The sequence below is a fragment of the Elephantulus edwardii genome, unplaced genomic scaffold (genome assembly GCF_000299155.1).
Source record: "Elephantulus edwardii isolate Elephantulus edwardi_28Jun2011 unplaced genomic scaffold, EleEdw1.0 scaffold00046, whole genome shotgun sequence".
NCBI classification, from domain to species: Eukaryota; Metazoa; Chordata; class Mammalia; order Macroscelidea; family Macroscelididae; genus Elephantulus; species Elephantulus edwardii.
In genome coordinates, this window is record NW_006399796.1 from 19,396,981 (window position 1) to 19,422,857 (window position 25,877).

Consider the following 25,877-nt stretch of genomic DNA (forward strand, 5'->3'; position numbering starts at 1 on the left):
AGTGTTCAGGGAACACTGCATGGTTTAAAATTGAGAAGAGAGAGTGTCAGGGTTGTATTTTTTCTTCACACCTATTCAGTTTGTATGCTGAGCAAATTATACAAGAAGCTGGAATCTATGAAAAAGAGTGTGGCATCAGTATTGGAGGGAGACTCGTGAATAACCTTGCTTGCTGAAAATGAGAAGGACTTGAAGCACTTGTTGCAGATGATCAAGGAATGCAACCTTCAGTATGGATTGAATCTCAGTATCAAGAAAACAGTCTTACTACTGGACCAATAAAATGTGTCATGATGGATGGACAGGAGATCAAAACTATCAACAGCTTCATCTTGCTTGGATTCAAAATTAGTACCCTTGGTACCAGCAGTCAGGAAAGCAGGAGACACATTGCACTGGCATAATCTGCAGTTAGGCACCTCTCCAAATTATTGAGGACTATGATGTCAGTTTGAGGACTAAGGTACGTCTGATTCAGGCTATGGTCTTCCAATTACTTGCTATGTATCTGAGAGATGGACAATGAATTAGGATGAGAGAAAAAGAATTGATGCCCTTGAGCTGGTTGTTGGAGAAGAACACTGAACATCCCATGGATGGCTAAGGGAATGAACAGATATGTCTTGGAGAGCGTGCAGCTGGAGTGTTCTTTGGAGGCAAGAATGATGAGGCTTTGCCTTACATACTTTGGACATGTTGTTAGAAGGGGATCTTCCCTGGAGAAGGACATGATGCTGGGATGGCTGGAAGGTGAGTGAAGGAGAGGAAGACCCTTAACCAGGTGGAATGACATTGTGACTGCTCTTGTGTGTCAAGAAGTGTAAGGACAGTGCAGGATGGAACAGGGTTCAGATCTTTTGTTCATATCATCACTATAAATTGTATTTGACTCAATGACACCTAAGAGCAACAACTACATACTTGTTAATTTTTTTATTTTAGCACATTTATAAAATATATTATTATATAAAAATTAACAAAATTATATATTATCAGGAGTTAAAGAGGATTCTTTAAACATAAAATTTCTTTGGTTTTTTTTAGTTGTGATTTTAAAGAAAAGGTTATAGAAAGGTTGGATTTCATTCATTCATTTTTGCACATTTTTTCCCTTTCTTTTCCTTCCTCTTCTCTATTTCACTTTGTAATAATGCATCTTTTGTTACAGATTGTTAATTTACATGCATATAATACCTAATCATAAATTCCTTTCAGGCAGTTCTTCCCCTTCATCTTTCTGGTGCAATGTTCATTATCCATCTCTTTTTTTCTGTTCTACCTTTCACCTCTCATATCAGTCTGATGTTAGTTATGCAGTATTTGTCCTTTTGCAACTGAGATATTTCACTCACATAATGATCTTATGTGGCAAAATCATTACTTACTTTATAGAGACTTGAGCTAATAAAATTAAGGAAATCTAGGGAAATTACTTAAAATCCCTTTATATATTCCCATTAAAACATGATACTTCTGATACAGCCAAAAAATATATTCTTAGTGTTTTATTGTGTTGTTTTGATGTTTTGTGTTTTGAAACAGAACAAAAAATATAAAAATGGCTAACGCATATCACCAAGCTTTGGCATATAGGTAGGTCTACTCAACTAAGTTGACAGTTCAAGAGTTTCATCAGACCTTAGAGGGTAACATGGCAATATATATGCACAATTAACTTCTTGGAGATAATATGTATTGGGCACCTCTTAAAACCTTAAGTATTGTCATAAGATTAAGAATACAGGTACTTCTGACTAATGCTGTTTTTGTTGTTGTTATGTGTCATTACATGACCTGAGACTCACAGCGACTCTTTTTACAGCAGCTCTGAAGCCTACCCTGTCTTGAGCAAGTCTCACTGATTCCGACAAACCAACCCTCATTAACCCAGTTACTGTATCAGTCCATCTCATCGGGGTCTTCCTCACCTGCACTTTCCTTCCACCCTTTTGAGCATGATGTCCTGCTCCAAGGACCAGTCCCTCTTGGCCATGTACCCAAAGTATGTGAAATGGAACTTCAAAATCCTAGCCTCCTAGGAGAAACTTTGTTTCTCCCTTTCCAAGAGAGACCTATTTGTTTTCTTGGTTGTCCATGGTATGTTCAAGACTTTTCTCCAATATCACAACTTGAAAGCACTGATTCTTCTTCTGTCATCCTTAGCTCTTCAACGCCTAGCAAGTAATTGTGAAGACCATGGCCTAGATCAGGCAGACCTTAGTCTCTAGACTAACATTGTTGCTTTACAGTATTTTCTCAGTCATCTTTTGATTTCTTCATTGCTGGTTCTAAGAGTGTTGATTGTGGTGCCTGGCAAGCTTGTAATAGTTAACATTCTCAATCTTTTTGTCACGGTACTGCCAATTGGACCAATGGTGAGAATCTTTGTCTTCTTGATGTTGAGCTTTAATCCATATTGAAGACTGCAATCCTTGACCTTCTGCAGCAAGTGCTTTTGGTCCTCTTCCATTTCAGCAAGCAAGGTGTTGTCATCTGCCATAACCTTGGTTGTTGATAAGTCTTCCTCCAAGCCTTCTAAATCAATGTCTCTTGCATTTATCCTCCACTGAAAATTATGCCTGAATAGAATTGAGGGTAGGACAAGGTTGTAAATGTGCTTTTTAAAATATCTTCTGTTTCTGTTACTGACATAATATTGGTATCAGGTCTTTAGTTGAAGCATCTGAAACATCTGTAACTCTTTCTCTCATTTGTCCCTCCCAAAATTTGTTGCTGAATTAGAATCATTCTTCATCTGAAATACTTAATCCTTCTCTCTGTTTCCTCTGGTGCTGGTCTCACAGACTTATGGTATTACAGCCCTTATCTCAGTAATTCCATGCCTGGATACCTTATCTTTTTTTATCTATCTCACACTTTAGTAATATTCAATTTCCTGAACCATAGGCCTAATCTGCTGTTCTGTGTTATAGTGTTTTGTCACCTAAAGTAATTCCTTCCAGATTCCCTCGCATCAGAACTATGATCCTTAAAGGATGATCCCAATTTACCTTTATGACTTTATTTTCCACTTCTCTGTTTCCATGAATGTAAACACTTCCATAATTCCAAACTTCCTATCTGTTCATGCTTTCCCTAATTCCAACTCCCAGCCTTACCGACTTGTTCCGATCCCAGTCCTATTCTGTTACTATCCGAGGCAAATTTTAATACTTAAAACAAAAGTCTACAAATCTACTTCCTTTTAAAAATTCTCTTATATAGTCTATAATAAATATTACTTGTGATCTTTTTATCATTTCTGACCAGTATGGATAATATCAATATGTAAGAAAACTCCTTTCTAGATAGTAGTATCTCTGAAACAGTAATAATGTCTAATGTACATTTGTTTCATAGCATGAAATTAAAATCACTGGACTTGTGTTTTTCATATGCAAATTTTCCATCCATTGAGCAATAATATTGATAGTCAGTCATTGTAGAAGGGAATTGACTTCCATGTGTAGATAATACAGAATTATTCTGAGTCAAGAAATGCAACAGCTTGATTATTTAAAAGAGATATCTTCTGGACTGTATAAATATAAACATGGTAAATAATTATGTTTATATATTATATTTTGAATTCTTTTACAATAAGAGTGGGAAAATATACCCATTGAATTAGATGTGAATTGATTGGGTCAATTTTAAAATATAATTACATGCTTGCTTATTATTTCATGTAAGCTTTGTTGTCAAGACCTAACAAGGACAAAATTCCACTGTTTAGTGATTTCCCATTGCCACTGGGTGGATGTCAATTAGCAGCATGCTCCATTGGATTTCCGAGGTCATAAATGTTTATGAGAGGAGACTGTTCATCTTTCTTCCACAGAGAAGCTCTTGGTTAGTAACCCAACACATTACTAACTAGACCACCATGCTGCTTTGCTTTCGTAATGTTGTTGCTGTTGCCAGTGAATCAGAAACAACCCTCCAGTAGGTTTTCTGAGCCAGTTAATCACAAGGGAGGAGAATGCTCACCTTTCTCCTTTAGGGTAGCTGGTGGATTCAAACCACCTGCCTTTGGGATTGCAGCACAGCTTCTAACCACCAGGTTACTAGAACTCCTTGTTTTAATAATGTTGTTGTTATTATATACCACTGAGGAAACTATGACTCATCGTGACCCTATGAACAATAGCTCTGACTGTTGCCCTTTTTGAACCAACATCACTATCTCTGACACACCTGCTTTCATTGATACAAATACTATGTCAGTCCATCTTATCTTGGAACTTTCTTTTCTGGGTTGACTTTGTACTCTTCCAAGCATATCCTCCTCCGAGGACTAATCCCTCCTGGCCACATGCCCAAAGTGTGTGAGATGCAGTTTTAAAATCCTTGCCTCTAAGGAGCAACTTGTTTTCACCCTTTCCAGCACAAACATTTATTCTCTTGGAAGTCTATGAGATGCTCAATAATCTCTTCCAACACTACAGTTCAAAAGCATACTTTTTTTCCTGTTATACTTAGTTATTTTACAGCTCCCAGCAACATAGCAAGTGATTGAAAAATCATGGTCTAAATCAGGGACACCTTAGTCCTCACATTAACATCACTGCACCTCAGTAATTTGAAGAGACCTTAATTGCAGGTTTTCCCAGTGCAATATATCTCCTAATCTCTTGACTCCTTGTACCAAGTGTATGGTTTGTGGATCCAAGTAAGGTGAAGTCATAGATAGTTTCAGTCTTTTTTCCATTGATGATCATGTTGCCTATCAGTCAAATACTGAGTAGCCTGGGTCCTATTCCCTTTTTTTACATCATCATAGCAATATGTATCACATTGTGCTTAACAAGCATGGCCTGAATTGCTACATAAACTTGTTACAGAATTATGACAAAATAATACAATATCTTGTTTTATCCATGTTGTTGTTGTTAGGTGCCATAGAGTCAAGGACCCCTCATACATAGCAACCCTATGAACAAAAGATCAGAACCCTGTTATATCCCACGCCATCCTCACAGTTTCTCACACACCAGAGCTTATTGCAGCAGTCACCACATCGATCCACTTGGTCGAGTGTCTTCCTCTCCTTTGTTACCCTCCACCCTTCCTTGCATCATGTCCTTCTCCATGAAAATATTCCCTCTTAGAAACATGCCCAAAGTATGTGAGATAAAGCTTCATAATTCTTGTCTTCAAAGAGCACTCTGGCTGCCCGTGGGGTATTCAATGCTCTTCTCCAATACCACAAAGTTCAAAGGCATTAATTATTCTTCTGACAGTGGTCCAGATCTCAGATGAACAACAAGTAATAAGAAAGACTATGGCCTAAATCAGACACACCTTAATCCTCAAACTGACATCATTACTCCTCAATAATTTGGAGACGTCCCTAACTGCAGACTTTCCCAGTGCAGTGTGTCTCCTTATTTCCTGACTGCTGATACCAAGGGTGTGAATTGTAGATCCAAGTAAGATGAAATTATTGACAGTTTCAATCTCTTCTGTATCCACCATAATGTTGCCTATCAGTTTACTTGTAAGAATCTTTGTTTTCTAAACTTTGAGATGCAATCCATACTGAAGGCTGCATTCCTTGACCTTCTGTAACTAGTTCTTCAAGTCCTTCTCACTTTCAGCAAGCAAGATTGTGCCATCTGCACATTTTATCCATTGATAATACTAATTTTCTTTCCAGGAAAGTTCAACTTTTTTAATCTGATACTTCATTATTTTCCAATACCAGTAATATTGTAGATTTAAATTTGAGGATATTGGAAAGATTTAATTGGGTTGAAATACAGAAAGTAAGAAAAAGATCTTAAAAGTTAATGTCTGATGTTTTCTCCATGGCCACAGAAGTGAAATTACATTAAATCAGGTATGTTCATTGGATTATATGAAATTGTGTCACTTTGTGAAATACAGTCCATTTGCAGTTAGAAATTGTGATAGTTTGTTTCTTTTTTATTAACTTTTCCATATAACATATGACTTTTAATAAGGGAATATTAAATCATAAAAAATTCTAATCTACTTAGCACAAAAGGTCTACTGGTTTAAAATATTACTATTTACAAATCACATTCCTTCCAAATTATCTGAAAAATGTGAGTAGATTTATAAATGTTCCCTTCCTTAATTCTTTAAACTTCAAATGAGACCATCTTCAAAACCCAAATGCTTCTCCAGTTTTCCCCAGGATATCACAAAACTTCCTGGCAGAGACTTTTAAACAAGTTGAGAAGTTTTATAAGATAAAAATATTTTTTCAGTTGACTTGACAACCATGTACAATGTTAGCAGAAAGTTTATTTGCCCAACGTTCTTTGTCAAAATGAATTTAAACTGAGATTATTAAAATGTAGTTCAGTTGCACAGTGCGAGAAGAGGTGTTGCTAATGTCTTACTGGGGGAACGTTTTCCATCCAACATATGTGGCTTGGTTACAGTATTGTAACCAATATAGCCATCCCTTTTCTCTCAAAAAAAGAGGAGGTAGTTTAAATTTTTTAGGAAACAGTAAATGATTTGTATAAAAGTTTTATTCCAGAATGGAAGCACTGCAGCGTGGTGGTTTAGAGGTCTGGCTGCTTGAGCACCAGACTGCCTGGATCTGATTCATAACACCACTCATAACCTCAGGGCCTTCCTCATCTGTAGCATAGAAGTCATAGTAATAGAAACATTATGGGGATATTGTGAGGATTACATGATATCATCGTTATAAATGATTAATATACTGATTTCACAAATCATAGTTAATTGTTTTTATATCAAATCTGGAATAAGCAAAGTCTTTTGTCAAGATAGTTCCAGATGTGTATTTGAAAAGTATTGTTCCAATTTAATGATAATCTTTTCTGTAATGAGTTAAAGGACTTTAGGAAAATGTAGCTAATGGTAAACAATGCTTGAACCACCAGATATCTCCATGGTTGTAGCTAATTTCTTACATCAGGATCAAGATCCCAGAAGGAAAATGATCATCTGGATGTGAAGTTGTAGTCGGCCCAATTTAGAAAATCTGATTACACTAACTTTGGGAAAGGGTCCAAATTACAAAATCTTGGATGCAATTTCTTTTATTCTTTCACAAGGACACATTATTTAAGAAGTTTCATTATTTCTGAAAAAGACCAGTTGTCTCTCAGAAGTAATATCATGTCTACATTGTTTGAAAGACAGTACCCCCATCACAGATGGAACAAGCATATTCCACATGGCACTTGGCCACTGATTTTGCAAGGTCACCCAGCAATGTGTACTGATGCCAGGATCCATGACAGAAAAGAGGAAGTAGTCCTGGCTGTAGCTGCGTGGCAGAACTGCAAAATTAAAAACGCATTCAGGCGTCTTATCAGCCTGTGGGATTATGCCATATGTACAATCTCCTATTTTAAATTAGCATCTAAAGAAAGTAAGTCTGCTCCATTATTACTTACTTGATTTTCTTTACCACCAAGCAAATTAGCTTTAATTATAAACTTATCTCTGATGATTTTTGACAGGGTAGTAAATAAATGCAAGACAGTTTCTCTGATTTAGTATTCCAATGAAAAGAATAATAGTGGTTGTCTACTAAAGCAATATATTATACGGTATTATGATTATCATAAGAGTCCAGAATGAAGCTTCCATAGTGGAGTGGGGGGAGGGAGGTGGGCGCTGGGAGATTGTATACCAATGAAGGAATTTTTCTTTTACTTTTCAAAGAGATGAGTGAACTGGGGAGGGGGAGAAAAGTGCAACAATGAATGAATGGAAATCCAAAATCTCTGTAAATGTTCCCTAAAATTAAAAAAATAAAACAGAACATTTAATTATACTCATGCAAAATCTATACCAAGACCAAAAAGCTATTGTCCAAACAGCAAAGGAACACTGGATAGTTTAAAATCAGGAAAGATATGTGTCAGAGCTGAATTCTTTCTCCATACCTATTCAATCTGTACACTGAGCAAATCATTAGAGACACTTGACTCTATGAAGAAGGATATGGTATCATGATCAGAGGAAGATTTATCAACAATCTGCATTATGCAGATGACACAACTTCACTTGCCAAAAATGAAGAGTTCTACAAGGGCTTGCTGCAGGAGATGAAAGACTAAATATATCTTTCACTATGGATTACACATCAACACCAAGAACACAAAAATTCTCACCACTGTACTGAAAGGTAACATGCTAGATGGAGAAAAAGTTGAATTTGTCAATGATTTTGTCTTGGATTCACTATCAACCTCCTTGATACCAGTAGTCATGAGATCTGGAGACATGTTGAATTGGGAAAATCTACAGTCAGAGACCACTTCTAATTACTTTTGTAATTTTGGAGCAATGATGTCAGCCTGAAAACTAAGGCCTTCTAATTCAAGCCATGATCTTTTCAATAACTTGCTATACATCTGATGACAAAAGGATCATTTATTTATGCCTTTGAATTGTAGTGTTGGAGAAGAGTACTAAACATATTATAGACTGTCAAAAGAACAAACAGAGATGTCTTGAAGAAAGTACAATACAATGCTTCTTGAAGGCAATGATCACAAAGCTTTGTCTCACATATTTTGTGCATATTAAGAAAGGCTTATCTTTAGAAAGGTGGAGGATGTGCAAAAGAGAGGAAGACCCTCAATCAAATTGATTGATAGACTGACTGTTGCAGTAGGCTCAAATATGTGAAAAATGATGGGACTTTCCATTCTACACTCATTACCAATCTGCTGATTCTAACTCATAATGGCCTTCTATCAGATTTCCAAGTGTTCTGCCCACAAAATGCTCCTCAAAGGAAATCCAATTACACTCATGTAAATACAAGAGCATTTATTCTCCAGAAAATTTCACATGGAGACTTTCTCCCTCAGTAGGAAGGTGGCGAGAGAAAAAGCCCTGAGTTGCCCTGCGCAATTGTTTTTAAAGCCTTCCTGGGTGCTACTGTCTGGGCGGGAAGATTGCGAGCATGGTTGGTGGGCCGGGGAATCAGTCATGTGGGTCAGCTTTTGATGGGCTGGCTATTTTGCCTATCTTTACTCTTTTTGTGTCACGTAGACGCTAGTTAATTCTTTACTTTGCAAGGACAGATAAGACTTTACCTGGCACATTTGTGTTTGCTTCAAGCTAAGAATTTTTATGGTCCGCTTCTGCTTCTGGTATTAACGGGTTTTTTTAAAAAAATGGGGTTTATGCTGTCTCCTCACCAAGGATACCAATTTTGATACAAGGAGACTGTGATGTGGTTGGTTATCTCAAACTGCAAACCTTTTGATTAACTTACTATGCCAGCAAATATCCCTGTCCTATATAAATTAAGCTGTTGTTGTTGCCTTCGAGTTGAATACAACTCAGAGCAAACAAAAGATCTGAACTCTCCTCTGTCCTGCGCTATCCTCACATTTTCTCACACACTAGATCCCATTCCATCAGTCACTGTATCAATTCACCTGTTTGAAGGTCGTTCTCTCCTTTGCCGACCCTCCATCCTTCCCAGCATTATGTCCTTCTCCACTAAATAGCCCCTCCTAGCAATATTGTCCAGAGTATGTGAGGTGTAGTCTTATCATTCTTGCCTCCAAAGAGCACTCTGACTGAACTCTCTCCAAGACAAGTCTGCTTGTTCTCTTAGCCATCCATGGGATGTTCAGTGCTCTTTTTCAAGACCACATCTCTACTAATTCATTTTTAATACATATTATCTTATCTTGTTCTTTTCATCATACAAGTATGAAATTATTTACCTTCCTTTTTACCTGTCATTATACGTTGATATATGCTTTATTTGAAGACCATTAATTAGAAGAGCAAAGATATTATTTTCCTAATCTATTAATTTTTCTAATACTAAAAATGATGAGTTTTAAAAAGCCATTTTTAGTTTTATTAGACCAGAATTTTCAGTTTTCAAGGTTAGCAGGCATAATGATAATTATGCCTCATTAATTCGTATATATCATCCATCGTGTTTTATCCTTTCAAAAGCATATTTAATAATAATAATAATCTTATATAAAATATTTATGATAAACTGAAATTTAATCGAACTGGAAATTTTTATTTTTACTTGAGGAAAGGCATAAGAGAAAATCTACTTGTATTTAGAATTTTTATAAAGGTACTTTTAATTTAGGATTTTAAAGTACAGAACAGATATTTTTAAAATTACTGTTATTTGAAATAAACACAAATATGGATTCCTTCTAGTTTGTTGGCCAGGCAGCTGTCTTCAAGATTTGTTAGCATAGATGAATGACCGTCCATAGTGCTACATCCAGTTTTGTTGAAAATTTGTCTGGTGACCTAATTCATAAAACATTGGCATAGCTTCCAGCATCACAGCAAACCATCACAGTATGATAAACCTACAAATGGTGAACCAACCTCCAAAATGGCATTTTCTTTTCTTCAAGAGATGGAGAGTTAACCAAAAAAAAAATAAAAGAGAAAGAATTGACCAAGAAACAAACACGTATACTACAATGTAGAAAATGCTATGACAATGTTGTACACAGAATCCTATACTGAGAAAAGAAAAATCATGTAAGTAAAGTGGAATTTAACCACAGAAAACATCCTTGAGATAGTGTATACTTATCTGGAAGGTCAAATAGATTTTATCCCTGCAAGAAGTTGGGAGAAGTGTACTTTGCTAGAGCCAGGAGAACAGCTGAATGGAAATTCATAGATGCAAAATGTGTAGTAGCTATTCACATGAATTATTTAGAACCACTTGCCTCTGATCAAACATTACACCTTGTTTATAACCTTATTGAGTTATTTTGTTTTCATCATCATTGGTATTGTTCCTACTTTAATGAATTGTTTAACTCAAGCTAGTTGGGTGTGTTTTGTTTTAATTTATTTATTTATTTTTAATTTCACTGAACATCTACAGAGATTTTGAAATTCCATTCATTCATTGTTGCACTTTTCTCCCTGCCCACCCCACCCCCACCCTCCGTTCGCTCCTCTCCATGAAAAGCAAAACGCCTTCATTGGTAGTTTAGTGGATTGTTTATCTCAAACATATAAGGCATTTATACAGTGTATAAAACATGGAAGACTCTGAAAATAGTAGTAATATTTGCATGAGAATAAGAAACAGCCTTATACTTGAGGAACTAGAAGCTCTTTGATATTGGTGAAAAGAAAATAATTGACATTAGCATGAAAGAAGAAAAAGGAACTATGAAGTGTGTGCAAGAGCTGGAAATTGCAAGAGAAATACCATTTAGCTTATGTTTTAAATGTATATCCCTGGGAACACTCTATAAGGTAGAATGTGTACAAAGTGGCACCGAAAGAGTTCAGAAAAGCTGTGAAGAAATCAGATAAAGTTCCATAATACTTGTAAAGATTAAGTATTTTATGGAATTCCTAGATGGTGCACTTAGTCGCTAATTAAGAGTTTTGTAATTTGAGTCTTCCCGGGACTACTGTGAAAGAAAAGCCTGCAGTCTACTTCCAAAATCCAGCCACTTAATTCCCTACAAAATACTGAAAACTCAAAATTACTGCTGTCGAGTTGCTCTCCCCCATAAGTTTTTGAAGCCTGTAAATCACACTGGAGGAGATTGTTCATCTTTACACACACAGGGGTGCAATGAGTCAGTCAACTAAGTGGCAATTTCTGTAAAACATTATCTACTATTTAACAGTAACAACTGGAATTCAAGAATATGATAGTGTCCTTGGGGTTGGGGAGAGACTGAGTAAGATGGGTTCAATAATGTATACTGCACTGAAACAGAGGAGGGAGAAAACTGTTTAAAAGAGATATATAACTAGGTATTTCTGTCATCACAGGAGTCTAGAGCCAGGGCTACATGGTGGAGGGGACCTGGGGGAGGGTTTGTAAAACAATGAAAGAATCTTTTCTTTTACTTTTCCATAATTTTTGACTCATGTACTTATAACTTGTTAGTCAAATTTGTGTCTTCTAGGTTGCAACACCCCCATGAGACATCTTCGAGGATATGAACATGTACGGCCAAGCACAATCAATAAGAGTGCATCTAAATTCCAAAATCAATCTCCATAATAGTCTATGTGTTTCCTACTGCCAAAGGGGCCCTTTAGAGTAGTGAGAGAAGATCTTCACCCTGAAACCCACAGCGTCCCTTTTCAGCAGGAAGTAGCTAAGAGAATACGCCATCCCCTTTTCCTTATCAATCAGGGTGAAGTCTCTCTCAGGGAGGAGTGATAGGGAATGGCAAAGGACACACCAACACAGGAGATTAATCAGAACTGACTTTGACAAGCACTGTGGCAATTGGACAATTAAAACAGACATTCGGATGGTGGGGAAGAAGAACAAACTGGGGAAGAGGATAGAAAGAATGGTGCAGCAATGAAGGAATGAAAACCCAAAATCCCTGTAAATGTTCATTAAAACTAATAAAATTAAATAATAATAATTTAAAAAAAAGAATATGATAGTAGATATATTTAAAAAGTATCATTGACAGGGCTTGCTTGTCCCTAAACTAGAAGAACCAAATTGAACAAACCACTTGCAGTCCAGTAACTTGTGACTCCTGATAACCACTTGTGCTGCTTAGAGTTTACCAGGACGTGACCTTTTCGCATCTTTTTGGTTAGTGGGTGGATGCTTGCCAATTGATTTGCACCACCCTTTACAATTGTTCTTGTTAGGTGCTAGCCTTTTGACTCCAACTCAGAGAATCCACATACAACAGAACAAATTTCCCCTGTGCTTAAGCCCATTGTTTTAGTCATAGTGTCAGTCCACCTCCTTGATGGTGTTCCACTCCTTCACTGACCCTCAACTTTTCCAAGTATATACTTTTCTAGGGGTTAGCTCCTCTTCAAAACATGTGAGATGAAGTCTAATGATCTTAATTGGTAATATATAACAAGGGATTATAATTGAACATGGTTCTCAAGAAAGCAAGTCTAACTTTAGTCCAAAAGAAATTGACTACTTTTTGGTTTATTCATATGACTACGTGAAAAAAATCATTTTTATATAGGTGACCTACGTATGTTATTTTGTAGGTAAATGGCAAACTGTTTTCTACTAAATAAAAATATATAGCTGTATTCCAGGGTAACATATTTTTTTAAAAAAATTCATTAATCTGAAATCTAATTTTATTTGTACATTTAAAAATAGTATTTTCTTCTTCTGTTAGTTAATTTTGTAAGTTATAAAAAAATCTGAAAATACAATGCTTAATTTAATTTTATTATATTCTGAATTAGCATGGGCATTAATCATGACAATGACCACCCATCATGTGCTGATGGTCTTCATATCATGTCTGGTGAATGGATTAAAGGACAAAATCTGGGTGATGTTTCCTGGTCTCCGTGTAGCAAGGAAGATCTGGAAAGATTTCTCAGGTACTTGATGTCACTAACTATAGTTGCACTGTGAATTTTTTTGTTGTGCCTGCTTCCTCTGTTATTCAGGAAAAGTAATGTGATGGAATGAAAAGGACACAAGAAATGAAATGAGATTAAGTCACTTGGTTTCAAATCTTGGTTCATGTACTGAATTATGGTGTGACTAAGGACACATTTTCCTAACTCATCTGCCTCTTGATTTGCACATTTTTAAAATGGTTTTTGAGGTATAAAGGTATTTTTTTTTAAAAAAAATCTGTAACTGCATTTATTTGCCTTTCCAATATCTCCTTGTCAAAATGTAGTCATTTGTCATCACTGCACACAACTGTTATCACAAGGAAAATCTTGAACAAAATATTTCTCTTTTCCTGAGGTGCTTCCAAACTCTTTGCCGTTATTAAAGCCACCTTTTCTTCTCTTTGCCACCTATAATAACATCTAACTTCTGTGTCATTGGAGATAGCAGTGATAAATACTATTGCTCTAATTTTTTTGTGTGTTTTCTTTGGGTGTCTGTTGGAAATCAAAGCTGAAAAAATAGGTGGCAGGTAAAGGAACTATAGAATGAGAGAGATGGAGTCTTCAAGTATTGTAGTTGTTGTTGTTGATGTTGTTGTGTGCCATAGTCAGAACCGACCCATAGCTGACCCTCCAGAGGGTTTTCAGAAGTAGTTAATTGCACAGGAGGAGAGTGCCCATCTCTCTCCAGTGGAGCAGCTGGTGGCCTAGAACCTCATGCTTTTGGGATTGCAGCACAGCTCTTGCCACTAGTCCATCTGAGCTCTCCAATTAAATAAGAATTATATGACAGTTAGCTATATAAATTCACGACACAGACAAACATTACTAATTTTATTAACATAAATTCAAATGAAAAACTGGGCTACCCTCTAAAACCCACTGCTTCTGTGTTGATTCTGACTCATAGTGACCGCTTAGGAAAGAGTAAAACTGTCTTGAATGGAAATAGACTGCTTCATGTTTCTCCCGTGGAGCAACTGGCGAGTTTGTACTGCTCTAACAGGTGTACCACCAGTGCTGCTTTTTCCTATGAAATGGATATTAAAATTTGTTAAAATGAGATGTTTAGGGGAGCTCTGGTGGCCTAATGGCAAGGAGCTGCAACTACAATCCCAGAGGCACACGGTTCGAATCCACCAGATGCTCTGCTGGGAAAAGGAGGGACAATCTCCTCCTATACCAGTTAGATCTGATTTGACGGTACACACACACAAAAATTTAAAAAAAAAAAAATGAGATGTTTATTTTATTACCGTACGTTCATACTGAAATTAATGCAGGATATATTGTGCATGTTTTTTGCCATGGTATTTGAGAGTATTACACACTCTCAGAGTATATAGTATTTGAACATAACACTTTTTTACACAATTACCGTTCAATTAATCTGAATGAGTTTATAAGAAAAATATATGGCACTGTATGACTGTGCATGTGATTTGGAACTCTGTCTAAATTGAATGTCACATCATAATTAGAATTTTTATTACAAACCAATCAATGCCAACTACAAAAAATATCTTTTCTATTAATGCCTAAAATGTTTTGCATACAGTTTTTAAATCTTTGGCTATATGTACCTTCTAACATTCACACCTTTCTTTAGGCAAATTAATCTCTCCTGAGTTTCTTCGTCTAATTCATGAAATAAAACTTATTTCAGTTCACATATTCTACAATCATCTTTGTTTAAAGGACATGCTAAACTATTAAACTAAAAAAATTTCATTCACTTGAGAGTTATTGCTATTTATAATTTCTTGAATAATTATTATAAACTATTCTCATCTGGAAAATAATTAGCACCCACTAGTACAACTTACCAGAATAAGAACATATTTGTTAACATTTCAAATATTTCTCGTTGATATATTATCTAATCATAGTAATTTTTTTAATATTAAAATGTTCTGCCTGTCTACATATTGCCAGGTCAAAGGCGAGTAACTGCTTACTACAAACAAATCCCCAGAATGTCAATGCTGTGATGGTCCCCTCCAAACTACCGGGGATGGCATACACTGCTGATGAGCAGTGCCAGATTCTCTTTGGGCCTCTGGCTTCTTTTTGTCAAGAGATGCAGGTAAGGGTCACATCAGGGTGAGGTTGTTTATAAGTGTACTTGCATATAATATATTGGCATATAACAAAAGCCGGTAAGAAATGACCCAACAATTTCTGTTTAGAAAAGGATACTTACCTCATTGCCTCTTTTTGAAATTTCTTATTTTCTTACTTGGTAATTGAACAAAAATGTAATAACGGTCATATTTAAAGATATAATTATGGAGGCAAAACTATTACTTTTCAGTCTTGAAAATTAAGTTTGACAAAGTATCTTTCAAGAAAATTAGAGAGTACTTGTAAAAATTATTGAACTACAATAAACAAAAACACACACATTATGGTAAACTTAGTAATGTCTATATATCTGTGTGATTCTATGAATTCATTGTTGTTGTTGTTATGTGTTATCCAGTCGTTTGCAACTCAGAGACCCTATGTACAAGAGCCCTAAACACCATTCTATCCTGTGCCAACATCGCCGTGTCAAACACACTCATTCCCACCACTCCACTCACAGAATCGATCCATCTCATCGAGGGTCTTCCTCTCCTGTGCCGTCCCTCCACTCTCCCAAACATGATGTCACTCTCTAAGGCCCAGTCCCTCCTTGTAACATGCCTAAAGTATGTCAGACAAAGCTTCAGAATCCTTGACTCCAAGGAACATTCTGGCTTCACCCTCTCCAGGATAAACCTGTTTGTTCTCCTAGCAGTCCATGGTATATTCAACACTCTTCTCGAGCACCACAGCTCAAAGGCATCAATTCTCTTTCTGTCATCCCTAGTCACTGTCCAACTCTCTGATGCATAGCACGTAACTGCAAAGACTATAGCCTGGACCAGGTGCACCTTAGTCTCCAGCCTGATGTCGTTGCTCTTCAGTATTCTTGAGTGGTCCCTCACGGCTGACTTTCCCAATGCAATTAATTCGTCTCCTGATTTCCTGGCTGCTGTTACCAAGACTGTTGACTACGGAGCCAAGAAAACGAAAACTGTTAACTATCTCAATCTCTTCACCATCCATACTGATGCTGCCAGTTGGCCCAGTAGTGAGAATCTTTGTTTTCTTGATGTTGAGCTTCAATCCATATAGGAGGCTGCAGTCCTTGACCTTCTGTAGAAAGTGCTTCAGGTCCTCATCAGTTTCAGTAAGCAAGGTTGTGTCATCTGCATAATGCAGGTTGTTGATGATTCTTCCACCAGTCCTGGTGCCACATTCCTCCTCATACAGTCCAGCATCTCGGCGATCTGTTTTGCATACAGATTGCAAAGGTATGGAGACAATACATATCCATGATGGACCCCCTTCTTGATTTTGAACCATGTAGTGTCTCCTTGCTCTGTTCTGATGACTGCCTCTTGGTGCAAGTATAGGTTTCGCATTAGCACGATCAAATGTTCTGGGATTCCTATTCGCCTCAGAGTCAGCCATAGCTTGTTGTGATCCACACAGTCAAAAGACTTGGCCTAGTCAATGAAGCACAGATAGACATTCTTCTGGTATTCTCTGCTTTCTGCCAAGATCCATCTAACATTTGCTATGATATCCCTAGTACCACGACCTCTTCTAAATCCAGCCTGCAGATTTTTCCATATTCAGAAAAATTAATGAGTGGAACAAAATAGAATTCTTAGTTGATAGTCAAAATTTACTTATCAATTGATAGTAGAAATTTATTTCCATTTACTCTTTTTTTAACATTTTATTTAACACTATTTTATTTATTCATCCAGTAATTTATTTATAATGTGTTTCATTCATGTACATTGTGCTTTACAATCTTTCGTTTACATTGTTTTCTACTCTTTCAGATACATTGTATTGTATATAATTACTATTGATCAATGCCTATTATTATGCTGTCTTAGTCTCCATTGACTCTTTTAAATTCCTTCACCCCAACACATTCTATAATCCTAGTGATTTCCACGCTTCCTCTTTTTCTGCCTCTTCCTCCCACCTTTCATTTTCCTTTTTTATGTTTACACACATCTTATTCTTCTTGTATTTATACAATAATGGCCTTATGCAGTGTTTGTCCATTTGAGACTGCTTTAGTTCACTCAGCATAATGCTCTCTTTATTCTTCCATGTTACATAGTAGTTTACATAATCATTCTTTCACAGTGCTAAATAGTATTTCAATGTGTGAATATATCACAGTTCTCAGTCCATTCATTTGCTAATGGTCTCTTTTGGTCTGTTTCCATTTTATTGCTTTAAATAAATTTTATTATTATAAAAAGTTGTAAATAATGCTGCTAGGAACATAGATGTACCTACTTCCATTCATGTCTCAATTAAATTTCCTTGTGGTATATTCCTGGCAGAGGAATATGGAAGTTCTATGTTCAGCTTTTTGAGAAGACATCAAATTGCCTCCCAGAATGGTTGTACCATTTTATAATCCCACCAGCAGTGCATAAGAGTTCCAATCTTTCTACATCCTCTCCAACTTTATGGCTTGCTGTTCTGTTAGACCCAAGTTCCAACTGGAATTATTGGGGAGATTGTATCTCACTGATGTTTTGATTTGCTTCATTCTGATTGCCAGTGATTTTGAACATTTCTTCACGTGTCTGTTGGCCATCTGAATGTCTTCTTTTGTGCAAAGTTTTTTCTTTTGTCCAATTTATTATTGGATTATCAGTCTTTATCTCATAGAGGCCATGTAGTATTCTGAAGTCTTTCATTATAAGACTCTGCGTTAGATGTCATTGCCAATATTTCCCTCAGTCTATATGTTTTCTTTTCACCACACAGGGACTTAATTTTTTTTTCTTTTTTTAAAAAAAGAACCATTCATTGATTTTGTCCAAACCTGATTGTGCATTTCTGGCTATATTTATGGGTCTACTTATGCCATAGGCTAGGCTTTCTAAATTTGGCCACATTTTGTCTCTTAGATCCTTGTGTATCTGGGAATTACTCCTACATCTCTGATCCACCTAGAGTTGATTTTTGTGTGTGATATGAGAGGTGGGTCCTCTTTCAGCTTTCTGCAGATAGATGTCCAGTTTTGCCAGATCATATGTTGAAGAGCTTATTTTCCCCATTTAATATGTTTTCATTCCTTATTAAATATCAATTAAGTGTAGATAGATGGGTTAATTTTTGGGTTCTCAATTCTATTCCATTGATATACATGCCTGTCATTGTACCAATATCATGATGTTTTGATTACTATGGCTGTGTAATAGGTTTTGAGATAAGGGAGTGCTATGCCTTCTACTTACTATTTGTTTTTTAGAAGAGTTTGTTTTATTTGCTTTATTATGTTCTCTTTAATTTCCAAATAAACCTTACAATAGCCTCTTTGATCTCTTTGAAAAATGAGTTTAGTATCTGTATTGAGATTACATTGAACATACTGACTGTTTTTGGTAGGATTGCCATTTTTACTATGCTGTGTCTTCCTATCCATGATCAAGGATAATTTTTCCTTTTAGTTAGGCCTCCTGTTGCTTCTTACAGTTTTTGTATAAAAATCATTTGTGTCTGTTGTTATTATGTGCTATTGAGTCAAGTCAACTCATAGCAATACTATGAACAAAAGATCTGAACCCTGTTCTATCCCGTGCTATCGTCACACTTCCTGACACTCAAGAGCCCATTGCTGCAGTCACTGTGTCAATCCACCTGGTTGAGAGTCTTCCTCTACAGCCAACCCTCCATCCTTCCCAGCATCATGTCCTTCTCCAAGGTATAGCCCCTCCTAGAAACATGCCCAAAGTATGTAAGGTGAAGCTTCATTCTTGTCTTTAAAAAGCACTGTGGCTGCACCCTTTCCTAGCATGTTTGTTTGTTCTTTTGGCCATCCATGGGATGTCCAGTACCAAGGGTGTTAATTGTATATCCAAGTAAGAAGAAGCTGTTGATAGCTTCAGTTTCCTCTCCATCCACTATAATGTTGCCCATCTATCCAGTGGTAAGAATCTTTGTTTTTTTTTTTTAACATTGAGATGCAATACATACCAAAGACTGCATTCCTTGATCTTCTGCAACAAATTGTTCAAGTCCTTTTCACTTTCAACAGGCAAGTTTGTGTCATCTGCATAACACAGGTTACTGATGAGGCTCCTTCTAATCCTGATGTCCCGCTCCTCTTCACAGAGTGCAGCTTCTCAGTGACAACTTGCTCAGCATACAAATTGAATAGTTATGGAGAGAGAATACAACTGTGATGCCTTACTCCATTGTTTTTCTGTTTTCTATACCATTGATTTTAGACCTTTCCTTATCATTTCTTTTCTTCTAGATGCCATATGTTAGTCTGCTGTTCTTTTTCTACTTGCTGAAGGTGTTGAGATAAGTAGTTTCCTTTGCTCCTTTCTTCTTTTTTTTAAAACAATTTTTTTTTCTTTTCTTATGTTTGCCTGTTGCTACTAATTGCCCCATCAGGACTGTTTTAGCTGTATCCTAGCTGGTTTGATGTTTGGGGATTTTTTTTCCTTTTTAGGATTTTTTTTTCTTCATTTTCCTTCTATCTTCTGTTTTTTAATTCTAGTAAATTCCCATTAAGGTTCTTTTCTACTGGCTCTCTGTTCCATCTCTTTTATTCTTGTCCCTGCAGCATGTTGGGAAATCTGCCATTACAGTCTTGATATTTGGGATTTCATTTTCATTCATTTCTGTTATTTCCAGTAATGGGTTGATTGTACCCTCTTTGTCTTATTATGGTATTTTTTAAAATTCTTATACCTTTTTATGTTTGGTTTTAGTTCTTTCTTCCAGTATTTGTACCTTCTTTGATTGTTCATGTTACTCTATGGTGATATGTATTTCTTCTAGCTCCCTGTCTCTGGGATTTTGTTTGGGTATATAATCTGTCTGATCTTTTTTTGCAGAAGACTTGTTTTGTCTTTGCAGAATTTTTGAAGCTGTCTTCTGCTTTTTTGACATTCTATGAAGTTCTTAGAGTGTGTGAAGCAGTTGCTGGTTTTTTCTGTGTAGGTTATGAATGTATCTTATCTTTATGATACTACTAATAAATTGCATACTTAGAGTGTTCCTCCAGTTAAGATTGACAGTGGCTTTCTTCCATTCTAGTCATCTATGGGCAGATCTGTTTTCTGTGGTAAGCTTCTCATCTGATTGTTCTTTGAGGGACAGGAAGCTAGAATCTTTCTTTCTGCCCAACTGTTGTGGGCCTGCTTCACTGCCCTGTCCTGCATTTTGATGGAGAGGGTAAGTTATGCCCAGAGATAGGCAAAATCCTAGGAGTGCTACTTGGGATCTATGGCTCAAGGACAAGGCCCAGGAGAGTGACAGGGCTCAACAATGTCTCCCCGAGTCTCAGGAGTTGCCAATGGCTGTGTCCCTTTCCTCTGCCTGAGGAAACAAAGTCTCAGGGAAACACCAATTTCTCAACAACGCAGCTCTCAATGCTTGCTGCCTATGTCCAAGCATACTGGCATCTCCTCATCAGTAACTGCTCGTTGGAAGGGCACCTATTTCCACCATGCAGACAAAGACTTATGGACGTGACAACTTCTCAGCAATGCAGTTCCCAGTTCTAACTACCCTCTGTTGTTCAGAGTTGTGCACCTCCTTCTGCTGATTGCATGTCATTATTTCTGAGAAGCAAACATAGAGTCAAGGAAGCACCAATCTATCACCAATGCAGCTCCTAATTCTTGCTGCAAATATTCAAGCATAACTGCATTTCCTCTTCAGAAGCCACTGGTAGGAAGGGCACCTGTCCCCACTCAAATAGACAAAGGTTCAAAGGAAGCACTTATTTTTTCACCAGTGCAGTCCCCAATTCTGCCTCCCCTCTAATGTTCAGAGTTGCATGTCTCCTGGGACTTCTTGTGTGTGGGGTGGGGGGATATGTGTGTGACAGTACCTGTCAAGCAGACAGAGGCTCAGTTACTCAACAGTGCAGTTCCCAATTTTGTCAACCCTCTGATGTTCAGAGCTACATACCTTCCAGGGCTGGTTGTAGTACTATATTTACCATTTCTTGTGTCTTTTTTTCCTTTCTTTTTCCCTCCTTTCTGTAGCCCATCCATTTCCTGCTCATCTCCATTTCCCTGTTTCTTCACAACATATCCATACTTTTCTATTTCAAAAATAATAATGAAAGGAAAGTTATTTTTAGAATAAACTGGTAAAAAACTGAAAATTGGTTGCATTTCACTCTACCTTAGTTTCTGTTTCTTGACAGAGGATCAGTTTATTGAGCCTCGCTATGCTTTGGATAATTGGCAACACAGATAAAATCTCTTATAACGAAAATGTTATATAATGTTGCAGCGCATTTCACGGGTTTTGTTGGGTTTTTTTTCCATTCTTTTGCTTATCAGTTCTTTACATGCTCATTTATTACTTGGTTGTTAGCTTCTGTCTCTCCTGTGGTATTATATAAGCTCCAGTAAGAGAGAGAGTATTTTACCAGGGTCTAGCTTAGTGACTGGCACATAGAGTGCTTTCAGTGAATATTGTAATGAAAGTGAATGGATATGTGAGTAAACTAGGATTGCAAGTTTAAATTTTAAGTTTAAATAATTTATTACCTGGAATACTTTGTCTTGAAGAAAGTGGAGCCAAGGTGCCCCTTAGAGACAACGATGGTGAAATTTCATCTCATAAAATTTGCACATATTTTAAAAAAACCTTAGTCCTTAAAAAAAAGATTACTGTTGTGGTTGATGATTGCCATCAAGTAGAGCACACCTCATAACAACCCTGTGGACAAAAGGCTTGAAGCCTTTTTTTAACTATTGTCATTTATCAAAGTCCATAGAGATTCCAGAGGCATGTTGTTTAGGAAGTGGGTCCCACTCCTGATTCCAATGGAAAAAGACTATGCTTGGAAAATTAGAGGGTCATCAAAAGAGACGTAGGTCCTTAATGAGATGGATTGACATAGTGACTACATCAGTCAGCTTAAGTGTGGCAGAAATTGCCTTATTGTGAGGATGGCACCAGATAGGACAAAGTTTCTATCTCTTGCTCATAATATTGCTATTAATCAAAGTCAACCCAGTAACACCTAACAAAACAACGGGAATAATCCTTTGTCTAAGTGGAGCTCAAAAGGGAAAGTGAGATATATGATATGGTCACGGCCAGATTCTCATGTATGCACCTGTTGCAAAGCCATAGTACCTTGGAACACAGCATCATGTGTGTACTTCTGACAAGTCTGTTTGTTGTTGTTAGGTACCTTCAAGTCAACTACGACTCGCAGGGTCTCTATAAACTTTGCCCTTTCCAACACCGTCTTCATCACTATCTCTGCTCAAGCCTATTGTCACAGTCCCTATTTCAGTCTTTCTTGGTGAGGGTCTTACTGTCTTTCTCTAATCCTCCATCATTCATTTTCTAAGCACTGACTCCTGACAACATGTCCAAAGCATGTCAGACAAACTTTCACCATCTTCACCTCTAATAATCTTTACCACGATTGTATTTCCTCCAAGACCTACTTGTTTGTCCTTTAGATAGTTCATGGGATATTTAGTATTGTTCTCCAACACCACAATTCAAAGAAACTGATTCTTCTTCAGTCATTCTTATTCATGATCTGACTTTTAGATGTATACGAAGAAAATGAAAATACAGTGACTGAGATCAGGTGGACCTTTGTTTTTAAACTGACATCCTTGCACCTTAGTACTTTGGATTTTTCTTTGGCCACAGATTTTCCCAATCCAAGATATCTTACCAGAATGTTTACTGTTTACCCAAGTAAAATGATGTGGGTGACAACTTCATTCTTTTCTCCATCTTTCATGGTGTTGTCTATTGGTCAGGTGGTCAGTTTGGACTTTGTATATCTTGTCCCTGATACTTTTCTATTCTGCCAGTTTCATTTTCTCAACTCTGGGCATTATTATTATTGTTAGATGTCATCATGTTAACTACAGCTTTGAGTTGAGCGTATGTACCACAGATCAAAACCCTGTCTAACCTGCCCCTTTCTCCCAAAGAACTTAAGCCCATTATTGAAGTCATGGTGTTAGTCAATTTTATCGAGGATCTTGCTCTCCTTTCCAAGGATGATGTACTTTTCCAAGTACTGGCCTTTTATGACAACATCAAAAAGTATGTTAGACAAAGTCTAACAATTTTTGCTTCTACTAAGGACTCTGGCTACACCCACCCAACACAAACCTGTTTGCTCTTTTATCAGTCCATGGAATATTTAATAATTTAAAGCCATTACTTAGTCTTCAGTCTTCCTTGGTCATTATACAACTTTCACATGCACACAAAACACTTGAAAATACCCTCACTTGGAGGAGGCACCCATTGGTAAGGATCTGTGCTGCAATCCTGAAGGCATGCATTTTGAATCCATCAGCTACTCTGTAGGAGAAGGATGGGCAATCTCCTCCCATGCAATTACTGCTTCTAAAACCCTGGAGGGTCAGCTATGGATGCGTTCCCACTTGATGACACACAACAGCAGTCTTCAAAATAACATCCTTAATCTTTCAAAATCCTTAAAAAGGTCTCTGACACTAGTTTTGTACAATACTAGATGTCTTTTTTATTTTAAGAATGTTATTTTCATGGATACTGGTTGTCGATCCAAAGAAAATGAAATCTTTTAAATTTTAATATTCTCTGCCTCTCACATGACTGTTCATCTAATATAGGCCTATTGGTCTAGTTGTTAAAATTTTTTGTTTTCATTATATTGAGATATACTCCATTCAGAAGACCAGAGTGTTTGGATATTGTGACAAGCAAAAATTGAGTTACAAACTTATTCTTAGCTTATGGTAAAATAAGTATTTTGAAATGTATATAGTTGGATTCGTGGGCAGATATTTTCTGACTACAAAACCTTATCTTGATTTAGCATTTATATCCCTTCTTTGAGAAATAGTAGAATATCTGAGGCCACAGTGACAGAATTGCGTAAGAGATAGTTCCAGGTACAAATAGCAAACTAATAGATTTATAAAGCATGGTGTAATTTCCCAGTTTTTATAAAGTGCTTCAAGTGTTAGAAAAACCAGAAAATCAGTATATGATTTTTGGTAAATTTTAAATTATTTTCAGTATCTATTGTCTTTAAAATTCTACTAAAATATGTATTTATATATGTAGCTACACTTTACTACTGTGGTTTTATAGTTTTGAATTCTCCATGTGTTTTATGATATGTTAATATTTTGCTCTCTAATTTAACGTTTATAGTACTTGTCATAGTTATCATTCAGTCCTATTCAGATGGACAAATTGAGAACCAGAAAAGTGAAATAAAAGTTCCTATGCCTTTTAAGTATATCTAGCTTTGCATACCTTTTAGAAGATTTATTTGTCTCTAATTCATTGACTCTGAAAAGGCATTTGACTATGTTAATCACAACAAATTACAGCCTTGAGGAGAATGGGAATTCCAGAACACTTGATTGTGCTTCCGTGACACCTGTATTTGGACCAGGAAGCAGTCCTTAGAACAGAGCAGGGAAACACTGCATGGTCCACAGTCAGGAAGGCAGTATATTAGGGATGCATCCTGTCTCTGGACCTTTCAATCTATATGCAGAACCGCTCATTCAGGAACTGGGCTGTATGAGAAGGACTGTGGTATTAGGATTGGAGGAAGACTCATCAACAACCTACATTATGCAGATGACACAACCTTGCATATTGAAACTGAAGAAGAACTGAAATGCTTGGTGAAGGTCAAGGACTGTAGTCTTCAATGTGAATTGAAGTTCAACATCAACAAGACAAAGATTCTTACCACTGGGCTAATTGACAGCATCATGATAGATGGAGAAGAGATTGAAGATGTTGATATTTACAACTTACTTGGCACCATAATTAACATTCTTGGCTCCAGCAGTCAGGAAATCAAAAGATGAATTGAAATGGGTAAATCTGATGTCTGAGACCTTTCTAGAGTACTGGGAAGCACTGATTTTAGTCTAGAGACTAAGGTATGCCTTATCCAGGCCATGGTCTTCACAATTACTTATGCATCAGAGAGCTAGTTAATGACTAAGAATGACAGAGGAATTTATGCTTTTGAGTTGTGGTTCTGGATAAGATTCTTGAACATACGATGGACTGCCAAGAAAACCAATAGGCCTGTTTTGGAGAGGGTGAAAACAAGTTTATCCTTGAAGGCTAGCATTTTAAAGCTCTGACTTACGTACTTTGAGAATGTGGCCAGGAGAGACCAATCCTTGGAGAATGACATCATGCTTAGAAGGATAGAAGAACAGCACAGGAGAGGGAGACTGCAGATGAGATGGATTGACACAGTAACTGGTGTAATGGAAGTAGGTATATCAGAGACTATAAGATGCTCAGGCTAGAACAGAATTCAGAGCTATTGTGCACCAGGCTGTATGAGTCTCAGGCAACTTGAGGGCACACAATGATAGCTAGCTAGCTAGCTAGATAGATAGATAATAGATAGATAGCTAGATAGATGATAGATAGATAGATAATAGATAGATAGTTAAATAGAGATACATATATAG

General features: G+C 36.8%; 1 protein-coding gene across 1 annotated transcript in view; it reads left to right on the forward strand.

Moving 5' to 3' along the window:
- The window catches only part of ADAMTS19 (ADAM metallopeptidase with thrombospondin type 1 motif, 19), a 426,420-nt gene that overhangs the window by 228,255 nt on the left and 172,288 nt on the right, over positions 1-25,877 (forward strand). The window contains 2 exon segments of the mRNA XM_006886015.1: positions 13,189-13,329; positions 15,289-15,439. Coding sequence (XP_006886077.1) covers positions 13,189-13,329; positions 15,289-15,439 — 292 coding nt within the window.